The following is an 18,246-nucleotide window of genomic DNA, read 5'->3' as shown; positions in this document are numbered from 1 at the left end:
TGTCCTTTGTGAAGCATAAAACCAAAACCAAAACTTTTTTTTTACAAAACTATTCAAAGCTATTCAATGTATTACATTTTCATTGAGAGACAGTAATTTTTACCTGCTCGCCATTTCATGATAAAACATTCTTATAGACCAACAGATGGTGCTATCTGCGTTTTGTGACAGCTGACATCTCCAAAGAACTCCCAAAAGCGGAAGTACTGGTCAGCTGACAGCTTCGTGATTCAGAGAAGGAAAAAATCCAGTCATTGCTTGTTTTCGCTATTTTATCTTGTAGAATTAAATAATGGCAGGGCGAGGTAAATTAATTGCCGTCATTGGTGATGAAGATACGTGTACCGGGTTCCTACTCGGTGGCATTGGCGAGCTGAATAAAAATCGTAAACCGAATTTCTTGGTGGTCGAAAAGGAGACAAGCATCGCAGAGATAGAGGAGACTTTCAAGTAAGTGTTAAGTTATAACTAGCGATCTAGAGTGGGTATGATTTGTGGAACGTCCCAACAGGAATATGTTCCAAAAACTTCGTAAATAACAAGGTTACCAACAAACGCATATAAAGTTGTATAGCGGTAGAATAAGATCCCGGGTAAGGAGTGGGCTATTTCATTAAGTTTATTTCTGAAAAATGTCTGTCCTCACTCTGGTAGTCTATGGACAAACATTAAGAATAAGCTACGTGGTGAGTTGATGCCTATTCGGCAGCTAGTTAGCTAGGTGAATTGATCATGCTACTTTGTATGCGTTGTTTGTTGGCAACCTTGAGCTCAACGGTGCTATGTTTCATGACTCAAATGTTGTGAAGATTATGCACTTGGGAAGAACGAAAGCTGAGATGATTACAATGAATGTTTTAGGACCAAAGACGGATGATCTGTCCTCGACCGAAGGTGAGCCCGTGTATTTCTCAGTCGCCAGTGATGCCATTAAACAAGGGAAATATAATAATGTTTCCAGTGTGCGTGAGATATTTCTCTGTGTCTGATGGAGTGCAGTGCAAGTTACTTGACTTTGATGAAGCCAGTGATGAAACTGCAAATGGCATACATCAAGCTCTGATGAACTGTCTGTAAAAGCATGAAATTGATATTAGACACAACACAGCCTATGCAGCAGATAATGCCAATGTCAACTTTGGAAAACACCACTCCGTTTACCAGTTATTTAGCAGTGCCAACAATCGTATTCTGAAAGCCAATTGCCAAGCTCACATAGCTCATAATGCCTGCAAGTACACCTGCGATCAGCTGTCAGTGGATATTGAGACAATTGTTTTAAAGATCTACAGCCACTTCTCAGTATCTGCTTCCCGAAGAGAGGAACTGCGTGCATTTTATGCCTTTGTTGACATTGAGTGGCGTGAAATTCTGCGACATGTTTGCACACGATGGCTCTCTCTTCATCCAGCTGTCGATCGTCTCCTGCGAAGCTGGCCAGCTCTTACTTCATACTTCAGGTCCCTTGGGGAGACCTGTCCTGTGGCACTGAAGAGTATTTTTGAGTATGAAGAAAAAACAGAAGCTGCTGAGATTTATCTGTGCTTTTTCCACAACGTGGGGTGTGTTTTTGACCAACTTGTAAAGAAGCTGGAGGAAACAACGCTCTGCATCACAGATGTTTACGAGGAAGTCCAAAGGTTCGAAATGAAGATGCTTCAGCGGAAACAGGACAGCTTTTTTTGGATACCAGACCAAGCAGCTGATGGACAAACAATTGTCAGCACAAAGGTCCAAGCAGCAACAGGACTTTGAAGTTCTACGACACTGTCATTACATACATTGACAAGTGGTTTGATTTCTCACCAGAAAATGGAATGGTGAAACTGAAACCGGTCGGCCTCTGAGGAGCTCTCCTTCACTGAAGTGGTTGCCCTCAAAATGACAGAGACAGTCAGTATGGACCTACTCTATGAAGAGTTTTGTGCCAGCCGGGAGAAAATACAGAAAGCCAGACAGGATACCACAAAATCCACCAGTGAGAAGTGGGTGGCAGTTTTCCAAAACCTAGGGGTAAGCCAACTTGATCAACATGTTCAGGATTGTCTAATTTGTCCTCAGTGTGCCAGGCTCAAATGCCTTTGTAGAGAGGATTTTCTCTCGGATGACCATTAAATGGTCAGACTCAAGAAACAGATGCAACACAGAGCTGATCGAAAATGAACTTCAAATATCTGTGAACTGTGTCTTGTCATGTAAGGACTTCTCTCTGGCTATGCAAAAGGACAAAGAACTGCTTGAATCAGTCAAGAGCAGCAAAAAATATCCATGGAAAAAGTAGACTTGGTGAGTGACTCATGCCCCTCTTTTCCTCTTTTGCATTTGAAATGTTTTTTTTTTGCTGTAAAGGTTCAAATTGTGATTTCTTTCATAATTTATTTTGTTTATTCACATAAGTTTACATAATTATACAGTTTTAGTAAAGCTATAGACTAAATGGAATATAAAAATGTTTTGCCTTTCCAATTTGAATATGAATATACACTGTATATTCATTCACACAACACTATACCCACACCACCGTGCACTGGCACGCCACCTTTTGTCCCTTATTTGGTAGTGAGAAAGTTGTCAACCCTATCTAGCAAGCACGTTCTCATGTGTAACTGTGTTGTTTGTGTCGCACTGCTTTGCTCTGTCTTAGCCAGGTTGCAGTTGTAAATGAGAACTTGTTCTCAACTGGCCTACCTGGTTAAATAAAGGTGAAATAAATCAAATAAAAAGTTGCAGCAATGAAGAATTGAGTGCGTGCGCGGTCATGCGAATGGTGGGGGGGATTCTGTCAGGGCGGAGATTTTTGGCACAACACCGGGTAGGGAGTGGGCTATTTCCTTAAGTTTATTTCCGAAAAATGTCTGTCCTCACTCTGGTAGCCTATGGACAAACATTAAGAATAAGCTACGTGGTGAGTTGATGCCTATTCGGCAGCTAGTTAGCTAGGTGAATTGCTCATGCTACTTTGAATGTTATACCCACCCAACTATCTACCTAATTTTGAGATTGAAGATATAAATAGCTAAAAGCAGACGAACTGTGAGCTTGTTTGCACACAGGGTGAAGACAGTTGATGCTCCATTATGTTTGTAGTTGCATAGGTGATGTCAGGTGTTATCTAGATAGTTAACACCTGGCATTGAAAATTCTCAGTGCGACACCAAACAGTACCTAACCTGTAACTCCCAGTATAATGGATACAATTCGGGTGTGGCGTGCGTGTGTGTCACATTATCTGGTGTTACAATCTGTAGGTAGGTGGTATCATGATATCTGTGTTCCATTAGGCCTAGTTATGTGATATGATTCATCATAACACCTTCAAATACTGCTGGACAACATACCTTGTTTTTTGTTGTTTACAGACCAGCACTGTAATGTTCAGTCGTCGTCTCTGTAACTTATTTACTTCTGTCATGCCCCCCACAGGAGTTTCCTGACTCGCAATGACATCGGCATCATCCTAATCAACCAGTTCATAGCAGAGATGATCCGTCACGCCATCGACCAGCACATGGAGTCCATCCCTGCCGTGCTGGAGATACCCTCCAAGGAGCACCCATACGACGCCTCCAAGGACTCCATCCTACGCAGGGCCAAGGGCATGTTCTCCGCTGAGGACTTCCGATAAACACACAACACGTACCCAAAGATACAGGGTCACGGTCTGGGCAGGCACAGAGATGGAGGAGGGGGACTTTGGAGACTGTCATGATCCTAAATGAGTTATCTTGTGGAAGGCTGTAAAGTATGAATTGGCCTGATGGCGGTTTCATGTGTTATCCATATTGACCGAGTCCATAATTGGTCCCTACAGTCCACCTCTCATCTCTTGCCTGGGTCCTCTTCCATCCACCTGGCAATGCACTTTCGCCAGACCGAATTTTGAATTGTTTGATGTAGTAGTTTAGTTTTTCATTCCTTTGCCTGGAACGTTATGGTATTACTATTCATTGACCACATTGATGGTTGAATTGTTGTGCTGTATGCCTTTCTGGGTTATTCATGCCGTTGTATGAAATCTTACGCAGGTACTGTATCTTGTGGTCTCATCCAGTCTGTTTTTTCAAATGCTTGCTTCATTTTGTCATAACCTTGGGGAGAGTATGCTTGCATAAGACATCTCAGCAAAGAATTGTGGATAGTCATCTGCAATTCAGTGAGTGTAACATTTGTCAGAGCAAGCATGTGACCATGACTGTCTGTTTTAACTTCACATTTGTCATTTATGGAAACATTCCTAATGCCCCTATTTGGATTTTTACACAAAAAAAACTGCAAAGTAGCATTTCATCATCTGGTGAAATGTACAGTATTATTCCCCAATCCACAGGGTACATCTCAACAACAGAAAATGCACATAAAATTAACAGCTTGAAAAAAACAGTATGTTAAGCACTGTAAAATGACTACCTGTTGTAATGTATTGTGATTGTGACAGTTTTAACTTATACCTGTAAAAAAAAAAAAAAAAAAGAATAGATGTTTACAAAAATAAATTATTCTATCCAACCTGTACTGTGTAAGTTATGAATGATAATATCAAGACCAGCACAACTGTCTTAAATCTTTGATATTAGAAGACAATCGCACTATTCACAATCTCACAAAAGCCAAAACAATTCCCTGTATGTTAGCTTGGAAGACTTCATTGTTTCATACTGTACAAAATCTTGAAATTAAATCCAGCAATCCTCCATGCTGATTCTAAAGCCTTATAGCGCTAGTAGCCTGAAGTACAACAAGAATGTTACATGTCAGTCATAATAAGACCCCACTACCAACTATACTTATATATCTCCAACCCTGTCTGCAAAAGAGATGCAAGCTTTCCTGATGATGTGACTTGAGCAGTTAGTTTATTTTGGGAAGTGGGGTAAAGTTCCCATGAAGCCAAAGTTTGTTTAACTTCTCACTGCATAGTTTAGGCAGAAGTGAAGTACTTCCCAGTATCTTATCCTTATCATTTATCTTGCTGAACATGTGAGTTCTTAAATTTTCTCCCATGTTCTTCAGTGAACCAGGGACAAACACAAACACAGCTCTGTTATACTACCTGCACCTCATAAAGATATGGAAGGTTGGCCAAGAAATGCTCCCAGAATGAACCTATCCCTGGACACGGGATTTTTTCACAGACCTAACGGCCCTTCCGGAGAACAGATGATCCCTGCCTGGTCTCTCGGTGTCATCCTCCTGGGCTATGTCTTTGGATTCCCAGTCCCCTTCAACAGCACTCAGAGGTAATACATCTACCTACCTGTGGAAATAGGAGATTACAGGTTGTATGGATGAATGGATAGAGTTGTGACCTGTGAGGCATGTGATTTCCCCCCCCCCCCCCCCTCCCCTCTGTAGACAATATGACCATGAGACTCTTCTTCAACTCAACAACACAGTGAGTGTTGGGTTCTAATACTTCAAAAAACTAGGAAAAGTTTGACTAAATGTGAGAATAGTGAGGCCTTCCTTTCCCCTTTCAGTGAGTACGTTTATGGGTCTATATTTGTATAGTGTTGAATCCAAATGTTGTAAACTATTTAGAGCGCCAAGTAGCCTAGCGGTTAGAGAGGCGAGCCAGTTTGAATCCCGGGTCTCAAATCCTAGTTGCCATTGCCTACCATTATGCCTTTGAACAAGGCACTTAACCCCCCACTATAACATCTCCCCGGGAGGCCAGTGTGGCAGCCCCCCGCACCTCTCCAAAATTATGTATGTGTGTCTTTTCAGAGGGGTTGGGTTGAAAGTGGAAGTACAATTTCGGTTGGACCTTGTGATTTGTTCTATCGTTACAGAATGATACTTCCTATGGAGAATATGAGTCCGTTCTTGTAAGTTAGCTCTTCAAACTCACCATGGCCCCGAGGGCCAAACACATGTACTTTAACTGTATAAACACGATTGACTCTTTTCAATCTTGTTTTACCAGATGTGAAAGAACACGTTTCATGGATTCACAGACATTTTTCTAAAATATCTCGTCTTTTTTCCTTTCTCTTTCAGGGATGACGACCACACAATACCGTAAGTCTCCTTAAATGTACGCAAGTACAATGTGATTGAATAATTTGACTGAGCACACAAGCCTGTGTGTGTGTGTGTGTCCAACGGTAATGTTGTTAAAGCAATAGTGCATATACATAACCTTAAATGTTTCTTTAGCAGCAGTCATTGCTGCATGTCTGACCACCCAGCAGGACACACTCCAGACCTCTAACCTGATACTCCCCTCCTTTCAATCCAGATGCAGCGTGTCTCTCTGCTACCTTCCCCACCTGTATGAACTCTAATCTGGGGTCAGTCCTGCAGAAAGGGGACGAGATAGCGGGCGCCTCCACCAAAGACCCCCATGGGGTAGGCAGAAAATGACACTGACACAGCATAGCTTAAATTGGCACCCAGTTTTTTAATAACACGTGTTATCACATTGGTTGCAGCATGACTTTGATAATAGGTTTTGTGGCTCTCCAACAAAAAAACTGCACTACAACTATTTCGGAAATGTACTGCACCAGAGTTTAAGTAAGTTGTGAGCATGAAAAGGAAACTGTAATGCTAGGGGGCGTTTAGAGTAGATTAACTATTATAATAGTTCATAAATTACATTCAATGTGTTGAGTACTTTGTCAAATACTTAATTGTTTTGTGTAAAAGTGACTAAACCAAATATACTTCACTTCTTTTGTACGCAAATAAAAGCTTTTTACAAACCAGGAGTGATGCAATAAATGCCTGCTTTCCACATAAAAATAAAATCATAAATGTCTGTCTATACTTTCCTTGATTCAATCCACACACACTGGTTCATAAAAAAATATAGGCCTTACTCAACCATGAATATCTAGTTGAGCAGAATGACACAAAGGGAAACAAAGTACAGACAGACAGAGTAACTGATTAAGTGACCATCTTCTGTTGAATTTAAAGGCCTTGATGTTAGTCCATGACCTGTGTGTGGGTTTTATATGTATACTGTATGTAGGTGATGAAACGCAGCTGAGTAAACAGTAAATGTTCTATAACTTGAAGTGACAGAGTAGTTTAACTCACTACTGATATCTCCTCTGTATCCACGCAGGCCAGAGGAGACCCATGTTCCTTGGAACAACACTGACACAGAGTATGGCTCAACGTGAGGAAGATCATTGGTGGAAAGGATTGTGGGTATGCTATAGAAAATATATACTGTTGCAGTTCAACACCCACTCTGTTGTTGCTCTTTTGCCAACAGGCCTGAGGAGTTGATGCAGAGTCGGAACGAGACAGATAGCAACTCAACATTACCTGTGTGAGTTCTCTTATACTATTATTATAAACAGGCATCTACCCTTTCATTTTGCACATGTTCCAATATGTCATTAATCATTTATTTCACCTCTACTGCACAAAGACACAGGTACAACGGTCCTCCACTCCTTATGGATATAAGGGAAAGAAAACGTCCATTGTAAGTATGTGTTTTCAGTCAGTCATCATACATTTTATCAGTAGGTGGCGCTTTAACTCTGAAAGGAGGGAAGACAAAAAGCATTACAAAACTGTACATCGTTGAAGTGAAATCAATGTTTCCTCTGTCCTTCTTGCCAACTCTTTTTAGGCATGAATATTATGCAGCAGCTCCTCAAGGCTGCGTGGTGAGTCTCTGTGCCCTGGGCCATATACAGATCCAGGGCGGAGACAAGAGTGCAGGCGGGGCAACCAGAGACCCACATGGCAATGGCAAGAGATGAGAGGAAGAGCAGTGGAGGAAGATGAGAGGAAGTGTAATCTAGGGCCTCATACAGGAGTTGCTGGCTGTGCTCTATTGCTCTTAAGCCATTACTTTTCTTTCTCTGCTTTCCTTTGTCATCACTGATCTGGAAGGACAAGAGGATTGAGAGAAACGTTGAAATATTTAGTCACTCCACCTGCCTATTGCTTATGTGCAGCACTTGGTGATGGACAAGAGGACACAATAGGAGTGTAGTTGTACAGAGGGTGTAATTTGTGTGTGGTAAACTTAAAAAGTTGCTATTTATTAAAGACAGATTAATAATTGTCTTCTTAATTAATCACTTAAGAAAAGTATCAAATATTTTTCATTGTGTACTGCAGAGCCGGCTCCAGGCATAAGCGACATACTGTAGGCGGTCATTTAGGGCCCCTGGCCCCCAATCGGGGTCTCAACTGTTGAGAGTTAGAATTTTAGAATACACAAGATGCAAGTTCGAAATGTGATTGTGCAGTCACTTAATTAGCCATGACAGCTAACAATTTTTAGATTGGTAAGTTAGTCTAGCCAGGTATCTAAATATGAGGTAATCATGGCCGAATACCCACCCGGCACGCAGGGGACGTAGCCAGGGGCCTGACTTCCAGAGGGACCCCATTGATTTTGTTAGTCACTCTCACTCAGATATCATTAACATGGCATACGTCATGGCAAAATGTGTAGAATTGCAGAAAATTTGCTTTAAAACAGCACATAGCCTGCTGTATTTCTCTCTGCCCCATGGCAAAATGAGTAGAATTGCATAAAAGTTGTTATAATATTGAAAAATGTTCTCTCCGCCCCATGGCAATGTCTAGAACTGCAGGAAATGTACCTTAAAACGTACATTATTGTCTTAAATGTAAAGGGGGGGGGGGGGCGGCCCAGTTGTATGACAACATAAACCTATTGTTAAGCAAATGTTTGGAGAGGTTTCACCCTCACACATTTTGGTGAAGGAAAAGTCAAACCTACATCCCTTGAAATTTCTCTGAATGTATCCAGATAATAAAAGGATATTCAAAATATTTAATTGTTGTGGGTGACAGTTGCACATAACCTCAATACGCAAGAAGGCTAGCTGGCTTTTGGGAAGAGCAGCGGACATGGATTCTCAAAAACAGGAGTTTTGGAAGGAGGCTATTTTGAAAGAAACATTTGTGAGACTAAATGGATTTTCAAATAACTGGATCAAACCTGAACTCGTTAAAAACGAGGGATGAAACTGCCACAAATCATCGAACCTCAACGTAAAGCCAAACCGGTGAAAACGCTGACCAGAGAAGGGTCGCAGGTCAAAAGTAGAGATGAGAAGGTGTTTATCGAACCGGTTTCGGGAGAGACTCGGGTGTGCTGTATGATGGCTTTTCGGAATAGGAGACTGGACGCTACAAATATCTCCTCCCTGAGGTCAAGTACCTCTACCCTATAACCAGCAACTGGCAGTATGGATGGGCTCTAGGTAAAAAAAAAAATGGCTTAATTGTTGATCAATAATTCCAGCAACATGGTAAAACCAGTCATCATGGATTTGGAATGTTTAAACGTTTTCTGCTTTGTAATAGCGAAAAGAAACGGGCACATCACATGCAATGGGGCATACAGTAGAAAAACTATTCAGTGGGTGACATCATAGTCCTGCCCAGCCTTTACCTTTACTACATTCCATGTCTTATATCCAGTTGTCATGGTAACTGCCCCTGCTGTGCCCCCTCTGAATGCAGGTGACATGAACAAGGCCCTCGGCCTGATGTACGCACTCCACGCCATTGGGAAAGAGAGCCTCTTCCGCAAGAACGGCATCTTCCCTCGATCCGCCACCTCAGACACCGAGGCGTGAGGGTGCCCACCGGATCACACAGGACCCAAATGACAATACAAACACACCACCAACACCTGCACTGGTTTATTGTGTATTTATCCTATTTTGAGAAGACGAAAATTAAGCTGCTAAATAGAATGTGTAAAATAAAAGCGTGGTTCTGGGAGTTTGAGATGGATATTGGCATGTTGGCCTAAATGCCCTCCCCATGCCCCTCTCCCCTTTCAACACACACTGTCTAAATGATAAAGTAACTCAATTATCAATGTGAAGTAAACCCCCAGACACTCAGACCTTTGCCCCTGTTGGCTACGAGGCTATGGCCTAATGTCATTAATCATTCACCTGCAAGATGAATATCGTATTAAGTCCTGCTTTTCACAAGTGGGCAGATCAGCTTACTTTCACCTGGCTGCCACAGGTGGGCAAGGAGAGTTGGTCTGCAGTCAGGGATGAGTGAACCAATGCTGAGTCCAGACAATAGAGTGGATTCTTTTACATTTGGCTACTCTGGTTACAGGGAGAGGGATTGACGGCCAGACACTGGCCCTGAAGTGCATGTATCTCCTCACCACAGTTTGATAGGTAGTAGCCTATTAAAAGCAGACTATACTGATGTGTCTAACATACAACATAACAATGAGCTTTCTCTTTTCCGTACATAATTATGTTGCTGCCTGTTCAAACAGCCCTAAATCAGAAAGACCCAGTAAAGCTCTGCTGTGAGTCTATTAGTACAGTCACCACAAGGAGGAGCCCACACCTCACAAGACCGAGCAGTGAGCATGACGACATGATATGGCAGCTCAGTCGAAAGCCTCTCTGAAAATACATGAATGATCATTCAAAGCAATGTACTGTAACCCAAGGGACAAAGGCTGGCATTTATGTGAAATGTAACTACCCTAATTTAGTCCCAACTTATGTCAAAGACTACTTGAATCACAGCACTGACCACCAGACAACAACACAGGGGAGAATGACCTCCAGAGAGTGCCACGTTCTTTTTCATTGACAGATCAGTGCCAATACTCTATTGTAACACAGAGTATTAGTGTAGATATTGTCTAAAAAAAATGTGAGACGTGTCATGGCAATTCACTGCATTTGGAACTTTACATGAGACGCTCCTCTTATTCCTAGTCTGATGATGCTCTCTCTCTCGTCAAAGGGCCCCATCAGGACAGCAGGCTGTGCTAAGTCAGATAAATGGCTCTCATTACCCACCCAGACACTCCCACTGAGAGGCAGCATTAGCACAGGCAGCCAAATGTCACCACAGCCAGATTCCGAAGCCCTGTTATGGGAGCAGTGGGCATAGAAATATACTAAACACAAATATAAACGCAACATGTAAAGTGTTGGTCCCATGTTTCATTAGATGAAATAAAAGATCCCAGAAATTGTCCATATGCACAAAAGCTTATTTCTCTCAATTTTGAGCATACATTTATTTACATCCCTGTTAGCATTTCTCCTTTGCCAAGGGTAATCCATCCACCTGACAGGTGTTGCATATCAAGAAGCTGATTAAACAGCATGATCATTACACAGGTGCACCTTGTGCTGGGGACAATAAAAGGCCACTCTAAAATGTGCAGTTTTGTCACACAATACAATACCACAGATGTTTCAAGTTTTGAGGGAGCGTGCAATTGGCATGCTGACTGCAGGAATGTCCACCAGAGCTGTTGCCAGAGATTTTAATGTTTGTTTCTCTACCATAAGCCGCCTCCAACGTCATTTTAGAGAATTTGGCAGTATGTCCAACTGGCCTCACAACCGCAGACCACGTGTAACCACGCCAGTCCAGGACCGCCACATCTGGCTTCTTCACCTGTGGGATCGTCTGGGGGGGTGCTGAGGCATATTTCTGTCTGTAATAAAGCCCTTTTGTGGAGAAAAACTCATTCTGATTGGCTGGGCCCCGCTCCCCAGTGGGTGGCTCTGGCTCCGAAGTGCCCTTGCCCAGTCATGTGAAATCCATAGATTATGGCCAAATGAATTTATTTCAATTGACTGATTTCCTTATATGAACTGTAACTCAGTAAAATCTTTGAAATTGTTGCATGTTGCATTTATATTGTTGTTTATATCATTACTAGAATGGTCAAATTGACATGAATGATGATCCCCATGCTAGTATTTCTATGGCAGAGGAGCCTCGCCACACTTGGCTATTAGCAGTGTGTTACCCTGTCGCATCTCCCATTGACCTCGCTGTGACCTCCAAGTGGAGTGATGGAGCGAGTGTGTCACTCAGAAGATGGAAAAAAAGTGCATAAGTGTTTCCAGGACACTGACAATGTTTCAGGCTTTTTAGAAGCTTGTAGATGATGATGATTATTGTCCCAATCAGTGAGTGAATCGGCTTGTCGTTTCCGATGACAGTAGCCCCCCTATGCTGAAGTGACAAGAAAAAGCCCTTGTAAATGGACACGTGTGATGAGGGGGTGTTTAGAATCACTACTGGAGCCAAATTGGCTAAATTGGAAGAGCCACAGAACTGATTGTTCATTTTTATGGCGTGGGAGGGGTAGAGAAGGTCCCCCTATGGCTTCTTCCAAGTTCACAGGGGAGAAAATAGTGCCAACTGTGAACTGTATGAAGGCTGACGTATGGTTTGGTTTCCCAGTCCAGCACAGTCCACAGCAGGTTTCCATGGTGAAGTGAAGTCACCACAAAGTGGATTAAGCCTCTTACTGTATTGCTGTATTACAGAGCTCTAGACTTGTTCAGAAGTTTCTGGAGTAAAAAATATTGTACTGTTTTTCTATTGACTGATTTATCAAATGTTTACAATGTGAAACAAAAAGGTACTATTGATTCCAACTTGTTTTCTCAGAAGATGCTATTTTGCCTTAACCAGAGATATCTGGATCAGTGGTTGAATAGAGCTCCTTGCCAATCATATTAAATGACCAATATCTTCCTGGTCGATGGCCTATTACTTGATACCATTTTCAAAATTGGTCCTGGATTATTTTTGATTGTTTCATAGATAAGATATTCACATCTCTAGTTCCTCCTGGAACACTTCCTCAGCACAACAGCACTAATTAAATAAATAAAAAAGACCAGATCTCTTTCAACCACACACGCCTATCAATAGGGATGCATATCTGCAATCCAAAATAGTTAGTGGCAAATTACACTAGTGCCTCTGTAATCACGATCCCACTTGAGTGTTAGGTTATTTATCACCCCCTTCCATCTCTCTCCCGCACGCACGCACGCACGCACACACAAACACACACTCTCCCTTTAGTAGTCTCTATAGAAGGCTCTAATATGACCTCATTAAGAGTTCTAATCAGACAGTTTTTCCCCCGGTTGCAATCTGTCATCACCACTCTTAATCCTCTCTATCATGACTCATGTTGTGTGTCTGTCTGTCCTTGTGTTGTGCTGATCTGCAGACTAGTTCTTTCACCCTATCCTGTGACTCATTGCCATCTTCATCTATAACGGGAGGTCAACGCATCTCCCACCTACCTCTGGCACATCACATATTTTTTTTATGTGTGTGAGATTAATGAAATGAGATGTGTGTGTATGTGTGTGTGTGTGTGTGTGTGTGTGTGTGTGTGTGTCCGTGCGTTATAAAGACAAACTACACATTTGTCAGTTGAGTGATGAAGGTCTTCTCATCCTAACCCAGACAGAACTGATCTCTGGCACGGTTAAACGATTCACACCTCCATCTATGACCATTATCACCTGCCCTTTCACCGTTGGACAGATTATGTCTATACTGGCTCTATACTGGTCTCCAATTGGGCAGAAAAAGAAGATCCCTCCATATTTGGCACGGACCCATAGATCAACAGGATGGCTAACAGAGTTTAATGAGTTAGAGTAGACTGTAAAGATGTTTAGTTAATGGTTACATATCGTCCCTCCAGCCTTCTTTTTTCATATGAAGTGGGTTTTAATGAGAGACCACTATCGCCCTACTCAGTGTCCACCAGCGTTTAATGGAGAGGAATAATCTCTTACACGTGTGAGTGATTCTGAATAAAATCGGCAAAGGTTAGCTAACCTTGGTCTGCTGCAAACTTTGCTGATGACCCTTTCACGCAGCAACCCTTCTGTCCTAGAGTTTTGGGCTAAGTACCTGACTGTTTAACATATAGGCAGATGAATTACTCATGCTTACACTTACGGCGTGTAAGTCTTCCTAAATAATCAAGTGTCTTAACCCTTTTTCTTTTCATTCCCTTTCGCTTTCTTTTGTCCATACTTCCTTCTGGTTCAGTCTCAAAGAGATGAGGTTGTCACTACCAAGTTTGCTGAAAAGGTTACTTTTCAGTGCTTCATCTCTCTTGCCATGTCTCTCGCTCTTCTCACCGTTTCCAGGTGTCCCTCTTGATTTTTGTTTCCTCTCTCTCTCTCTCTCTCTTTCTGATGTATGAGGATGACTGTGATCTCTGTGCCAGTGTTGGGGGAGTGTATTTTTACTTTTATATTGGAGTAAAAACAACACCTGCCGTTTCACATGCAGATATCAGTCCTGCCAACAGTTTATTTCCCCAAAGTCATAACCGTCCAACAGTACCACATGGTGCGTGAAACAAGTGGTCCAAACATGATCCCATTCCATTCCAAGTCTCGCAGAGATAAAATAACATGTTATTCTATCTGTGTTCTTAGCTCCTATATCCCCTGTTAACTTTACTACTTCTATCAGTAAAAAGACCAATCCAATCCCGGAGACAAGAAAACACAATCCATGACATCACATTCCGTTCCATCTCTCGTGTTGTTTGTATACATATCAGTTCATCAGAGCGAGGGAGAGGGTTAACTGATTGGGAATGCAATCACACCACGCTGCTGCTAACTGATTAGATGATTATATCTTAGGCTGGGCTGCTCTTTGAGCAATCAAACATGACAGGGAGAGACACAGGAGCAGGTGTGTGTATCACAGCTCTTTGTCTAGGCATGTGTGGCTGATGCAGGGTGAACACAGGGATCGAATACTGAAACAAAAGCCCAGGGTGGAGAGAGAGACAGAGAGAGAGACGCAGAGAGATAGAGAGAGAGAGACGCAGAGAGAGAGAGAGAGACAGAGAGAGAGACGCAGAGAGAGAGAGAGAGAGACAGAGAGAGAGACGCAGAGAGAGAGAGAGAGACACAGAGAGAGAGACAGAGAGAGAGAGACAGAGATAGAGAGGCAGAGAGAGAAAGAGAGACAGAGAGAGAGACGCAGAGAGAGAGAGAGAGGCAGAGAGAGAAAGAGAGACAGAGAGAGAGAGAGAGAGAGAGAGAGAGAGAGAGAGAGAGAGAGAGAGGCAGAGAGAGAAAGAGAGAGAAAGAGAGAGAGAGAGACAGAGCGAGAGAGAGGCAGAGAGAGAAAGAGAGAGGCCTTCTGTCCAACTGGCGACTCAGTGGTACGTGGGGGACAGCTCTTCAACTTTTTCATATAATACAAGCATGTAGGCTGCCACGAACACAAACACACACCCACTCATAATAGCATACAATATGCATTAAGTACACACACACACACACAAGTCACGACACGTGCACGTACCAGTGGAGGCTGCTGAGGGAGAACAAATCATAATAATGGCTGGAACGGAGCAAATAGAATGGTATCAAACACCCTACCACGAGCCCGTTCTCCCCAATTAAGGTGCCACCAATCTCCTGTGGCACACACGCACACAAACACACACATTTCGGGCCATTTTGTTAGCGTGCTGTCGAACCTGATCAATTTTAATGGCTGACATGATGGGGGGTTGCTTGTACGTTCACATCACTCACAGCTAAATGGATTGGCCGGGGGGAGCGATTGACAAGCACAAGCACCTCTATATGGGTTTGTCAATATTACAACTGTATTGAAGAGGGCTAATGGACGGAGCGGGCGGGGCAATGGGTGGTTCCAGGCTGCCCTAAATGGACCATGGAAATCACTACTCCATGATATATACATAGTTACATATAAAGGAGATTTATCTTATACTGTCCAGGTTGATAAGCAACAGGGTCTCACTAGTGTCCCCTGTGGTAGGTTAAGGAGTTGCACTATTGCACAAATACAGTATATTTACATCCCCTTTTCTGAAATCCAGATTAGTTAAAATTTTTGGGAGCCCAACATGCCATTTCTCTAAAGAGAAATAAAATAATTCAAGAGAGGAGAGAAATCAAGTCAAGAACTGTGTGGGACGCTGGGCTGAAGGGAGTTTTCATTAAGCAAATATTCAACCTAGTTCAGTGCAGAAACATGTTTATTAACTACAATGACAATAATCCAGTGCACCTGTTTATTTCTGGGTCGGACAGAGGCGGGCCAGAGAGGACGAAGCAAGAGGTTTCACTCTCGCCAAAATCTGTCCAAAAATAATCCCAACGCGTTTCTATGGGCTTATTTTGGACCGAAGCTTGTCACCTTCCTCCCCGCCTTTGGCACAATGACATCCGTTGTTAGGGGCGCAGGCATCATTATATACAGATCTCTGGACGGATACACTTTTACGCCTGATACAGTACGTTAGGTCAGGGTTTCCCCAAACTTTTTTTGCCCTAGCACCAAACAGCTGATTCAAATAATCAAAGCTTGATGTTGAGTTGGTTATTCGAATCAGCTGTGTAGTGCTAGGGCAAAAAAACAAAACATGCACCCAAGTGGGGCCCCAGGGCCGAGTATGGGAAACCCCGTGGTAGGTTAGATACACCCGGATCGCATAGAACGCAATGAGAGAAAAATGTAGCCTACACCACACAACAACATGAGGGACAGAGACAGTTTGTGAAAGTATGCCTTATCTATTTTGAAGAACTAGTAAAAGGATTTTGCCAAACAGCTTTGCAGCATACTTAGGCAGGCTAGCTAAATAGAATGACTAAAGACAGTGCAGTATGGGGAAAACAAAGATAACTGGCTAGCTGACTGCTACTGCTTGAGAAGAGATGAGTTGACTTTAAGGACTGAAGAATAATAAAGTCATCAAATAATCCTAAGTAATATACACTACCGGTCAAAAGTTCTAGAACACCTACTCATTCAAGGGTTTTTCTTTCTTTTGACTATTTTCTACATTGTAGAATAATAGTGAAGACATCAAAACTATTGAAATAACACATATGGAATCATGTAGTAACCAAAAAAGTGTTAAACAAATCAAAATATATTTTACATTTGAGATTCTTCAAATAACCGCCTTCATGACAGCTTCCCAAATGCCAAATGGCACCCTGTTCCCTATATAGTGCACTGCTTTTGGTAAAAAATTGCGCAGTACATAGGAAATCAAATCAAATTGTATTGGTCACATACACATGGTTAGCAGATGTTAATGCGATTGTTAAAACCTCTACTTAGTACCGATCCCGGATCCGGGTTTGAAAATAGACAACATACGGTGATCGCCACAAATAGTCATATTAAACATTCCTGAAAATAAAAGTGTCTCACATGCTTCAAAAGCCTAGAATCTTGCTAATCTAACTGCATTGTCAGATTTAAAAAATGATTTACTGCGAAAGAATAGGATGCGATTATCTGAGCTCAGCGCTCCATAAATAAATACTTTTCAACCAGCACAAGCGTAACATTATCACAGATTGCGTTGAAAGAAATTGTTTACCTGTGGAAAATCTTTCTCTGTTTGCAATCCCAAGGCTCATTGTTACACACTGAATGGTCTGTTGTTCGGTTAAATCCATTTTTTATAGCCTAACACGAAACATTTTGTGAACGCTTATGTCATTGAATTTCATGTCATTAAATTTTTGGCGAAACATCCGACCTAAATACACTGACTAAACCTGACGTTATCCAGTCATGTTTGGTTTCCTTACAATCAACTGTTTGTTTGTAACACAACCAAATTTGATGGGTCATTTTGCGGGACGTATTAATCCGAAAAAAATGATTGGAAGACAACGAGTAACGACCTCATTTGCGCACCAATCAGATGACCACTGTCTCTTTGATTGACTGTATTTTAACCCAATGACCACTCATCGTCTTGAAATCTAGCTGGTTAGATAGCCAATGAACAGAGGTAAATGGCACTATCAAATGGTAATTTGTTTGGAGACGAACTCACACGGAGAACGTGTGCGCAACAGCAGTCTTTTCAATTCGCATTTCAACGAGGAAGGACTGAAAGTGATTACGCACAGCGGTATTTCGGCAACAGCAATATCATTTTGGATTGGTAAGTTCTTGTCATGCTAATGCCGTTGTTAGTAATATAAAATGTTATTTGTGATTGTTTTTACGTTTTAGTTGCAATATATGCACATTTTATGAAATGTGTAACGTACACGTGGGCTATTCATTGTGAGTGAGGGTACGTTTGTATAGCATGTAGCATGTGTACTATACTTTGACCATATATTATGGTAGCATGGCCACAGATATGATTTGAAACCAGTGTTTGTTTGGTTCCCTGTTCTCTCTCTCTCTCTAAATAACAATGTTTTTCTGTAGAATGTAACAGCCAACCCATACAGCCAGCATGTGTACTATACTTTGACAATATATTATGGTAGCATGGCCGCAGATAGGATTTGAAACCAGTGTTTGTTTGGTTCCCTGTTCTCTCTCTCTAAGTATGCTCTCTCTTTCTCTCCTTCTTTCTTAGGACCTGAGCCCCAGGACCATGCGTCATGACCCCCTGGCATGATGACTCCTTGCTGTCCTCAGTCCACCCGA

General features: G+C 42.2%; 1 protein-coding gene across 1 annotated transcript; it reads left to right on the top strand.

Annotated features, from left to right (window-relative positions):
* The first annotated feature begins 209 nt into the window (after positions 1-209).
* Positions 210-4,502, top strand: LOC120049859 (V-type proton ATPase subunit F). Its single transcript, XM_038996328.1, has 2 exons — positions 210-450; positions 3,424-4,502. The coding sequence occupies exons 1-2, from the start codon at positions 293-295 to the stop codon at positions 3,623-3,625; spliced, it is 360 nt and encodes a 119-aa protein (XP_038852256.1). The 5' UTR covers positions 210-292; the 3' UTR covers positions 3,626-4,502.
* Positions 4,503-18,246: the final 13,744 nt, after the last annotated feature.

Source organism: Salvelinus namaycush, chromosome 6 (genome assembly GCF_016432855.1).
Source record: "Salvelinus namaycush isolate Seneca chromosome 6, SaNama_1.0, whole genome shotgun sequence".
In the NCBI taxonomy this organism is placed as follows: domain Eukaryota; kingdom Metazoa; phylum Chordata; class Actinopteri; order Salmoniformes; family Salmonidae; genus Salvelinus; species Salvelinus namaycush.
This window is presented reverse-complemented; position numbering and strand designations above follow the sequence as displayed.

Coding starts and splice junctions, on each gene's coding strand:
- LOC120049859 (XM_038996328.1), top strand. CDS start 293: ATGGCAGGGCGAGGTAAATTAATTGCCGTCATTGGTGATGAAGATACG. Junction 451..3,423: donor GAGATAGAGGAGACTTTCAA/GTAAGTGTTAAG, acceptor TGCCCCCCACAG/GAGTTTCCTGACTCGCAATG.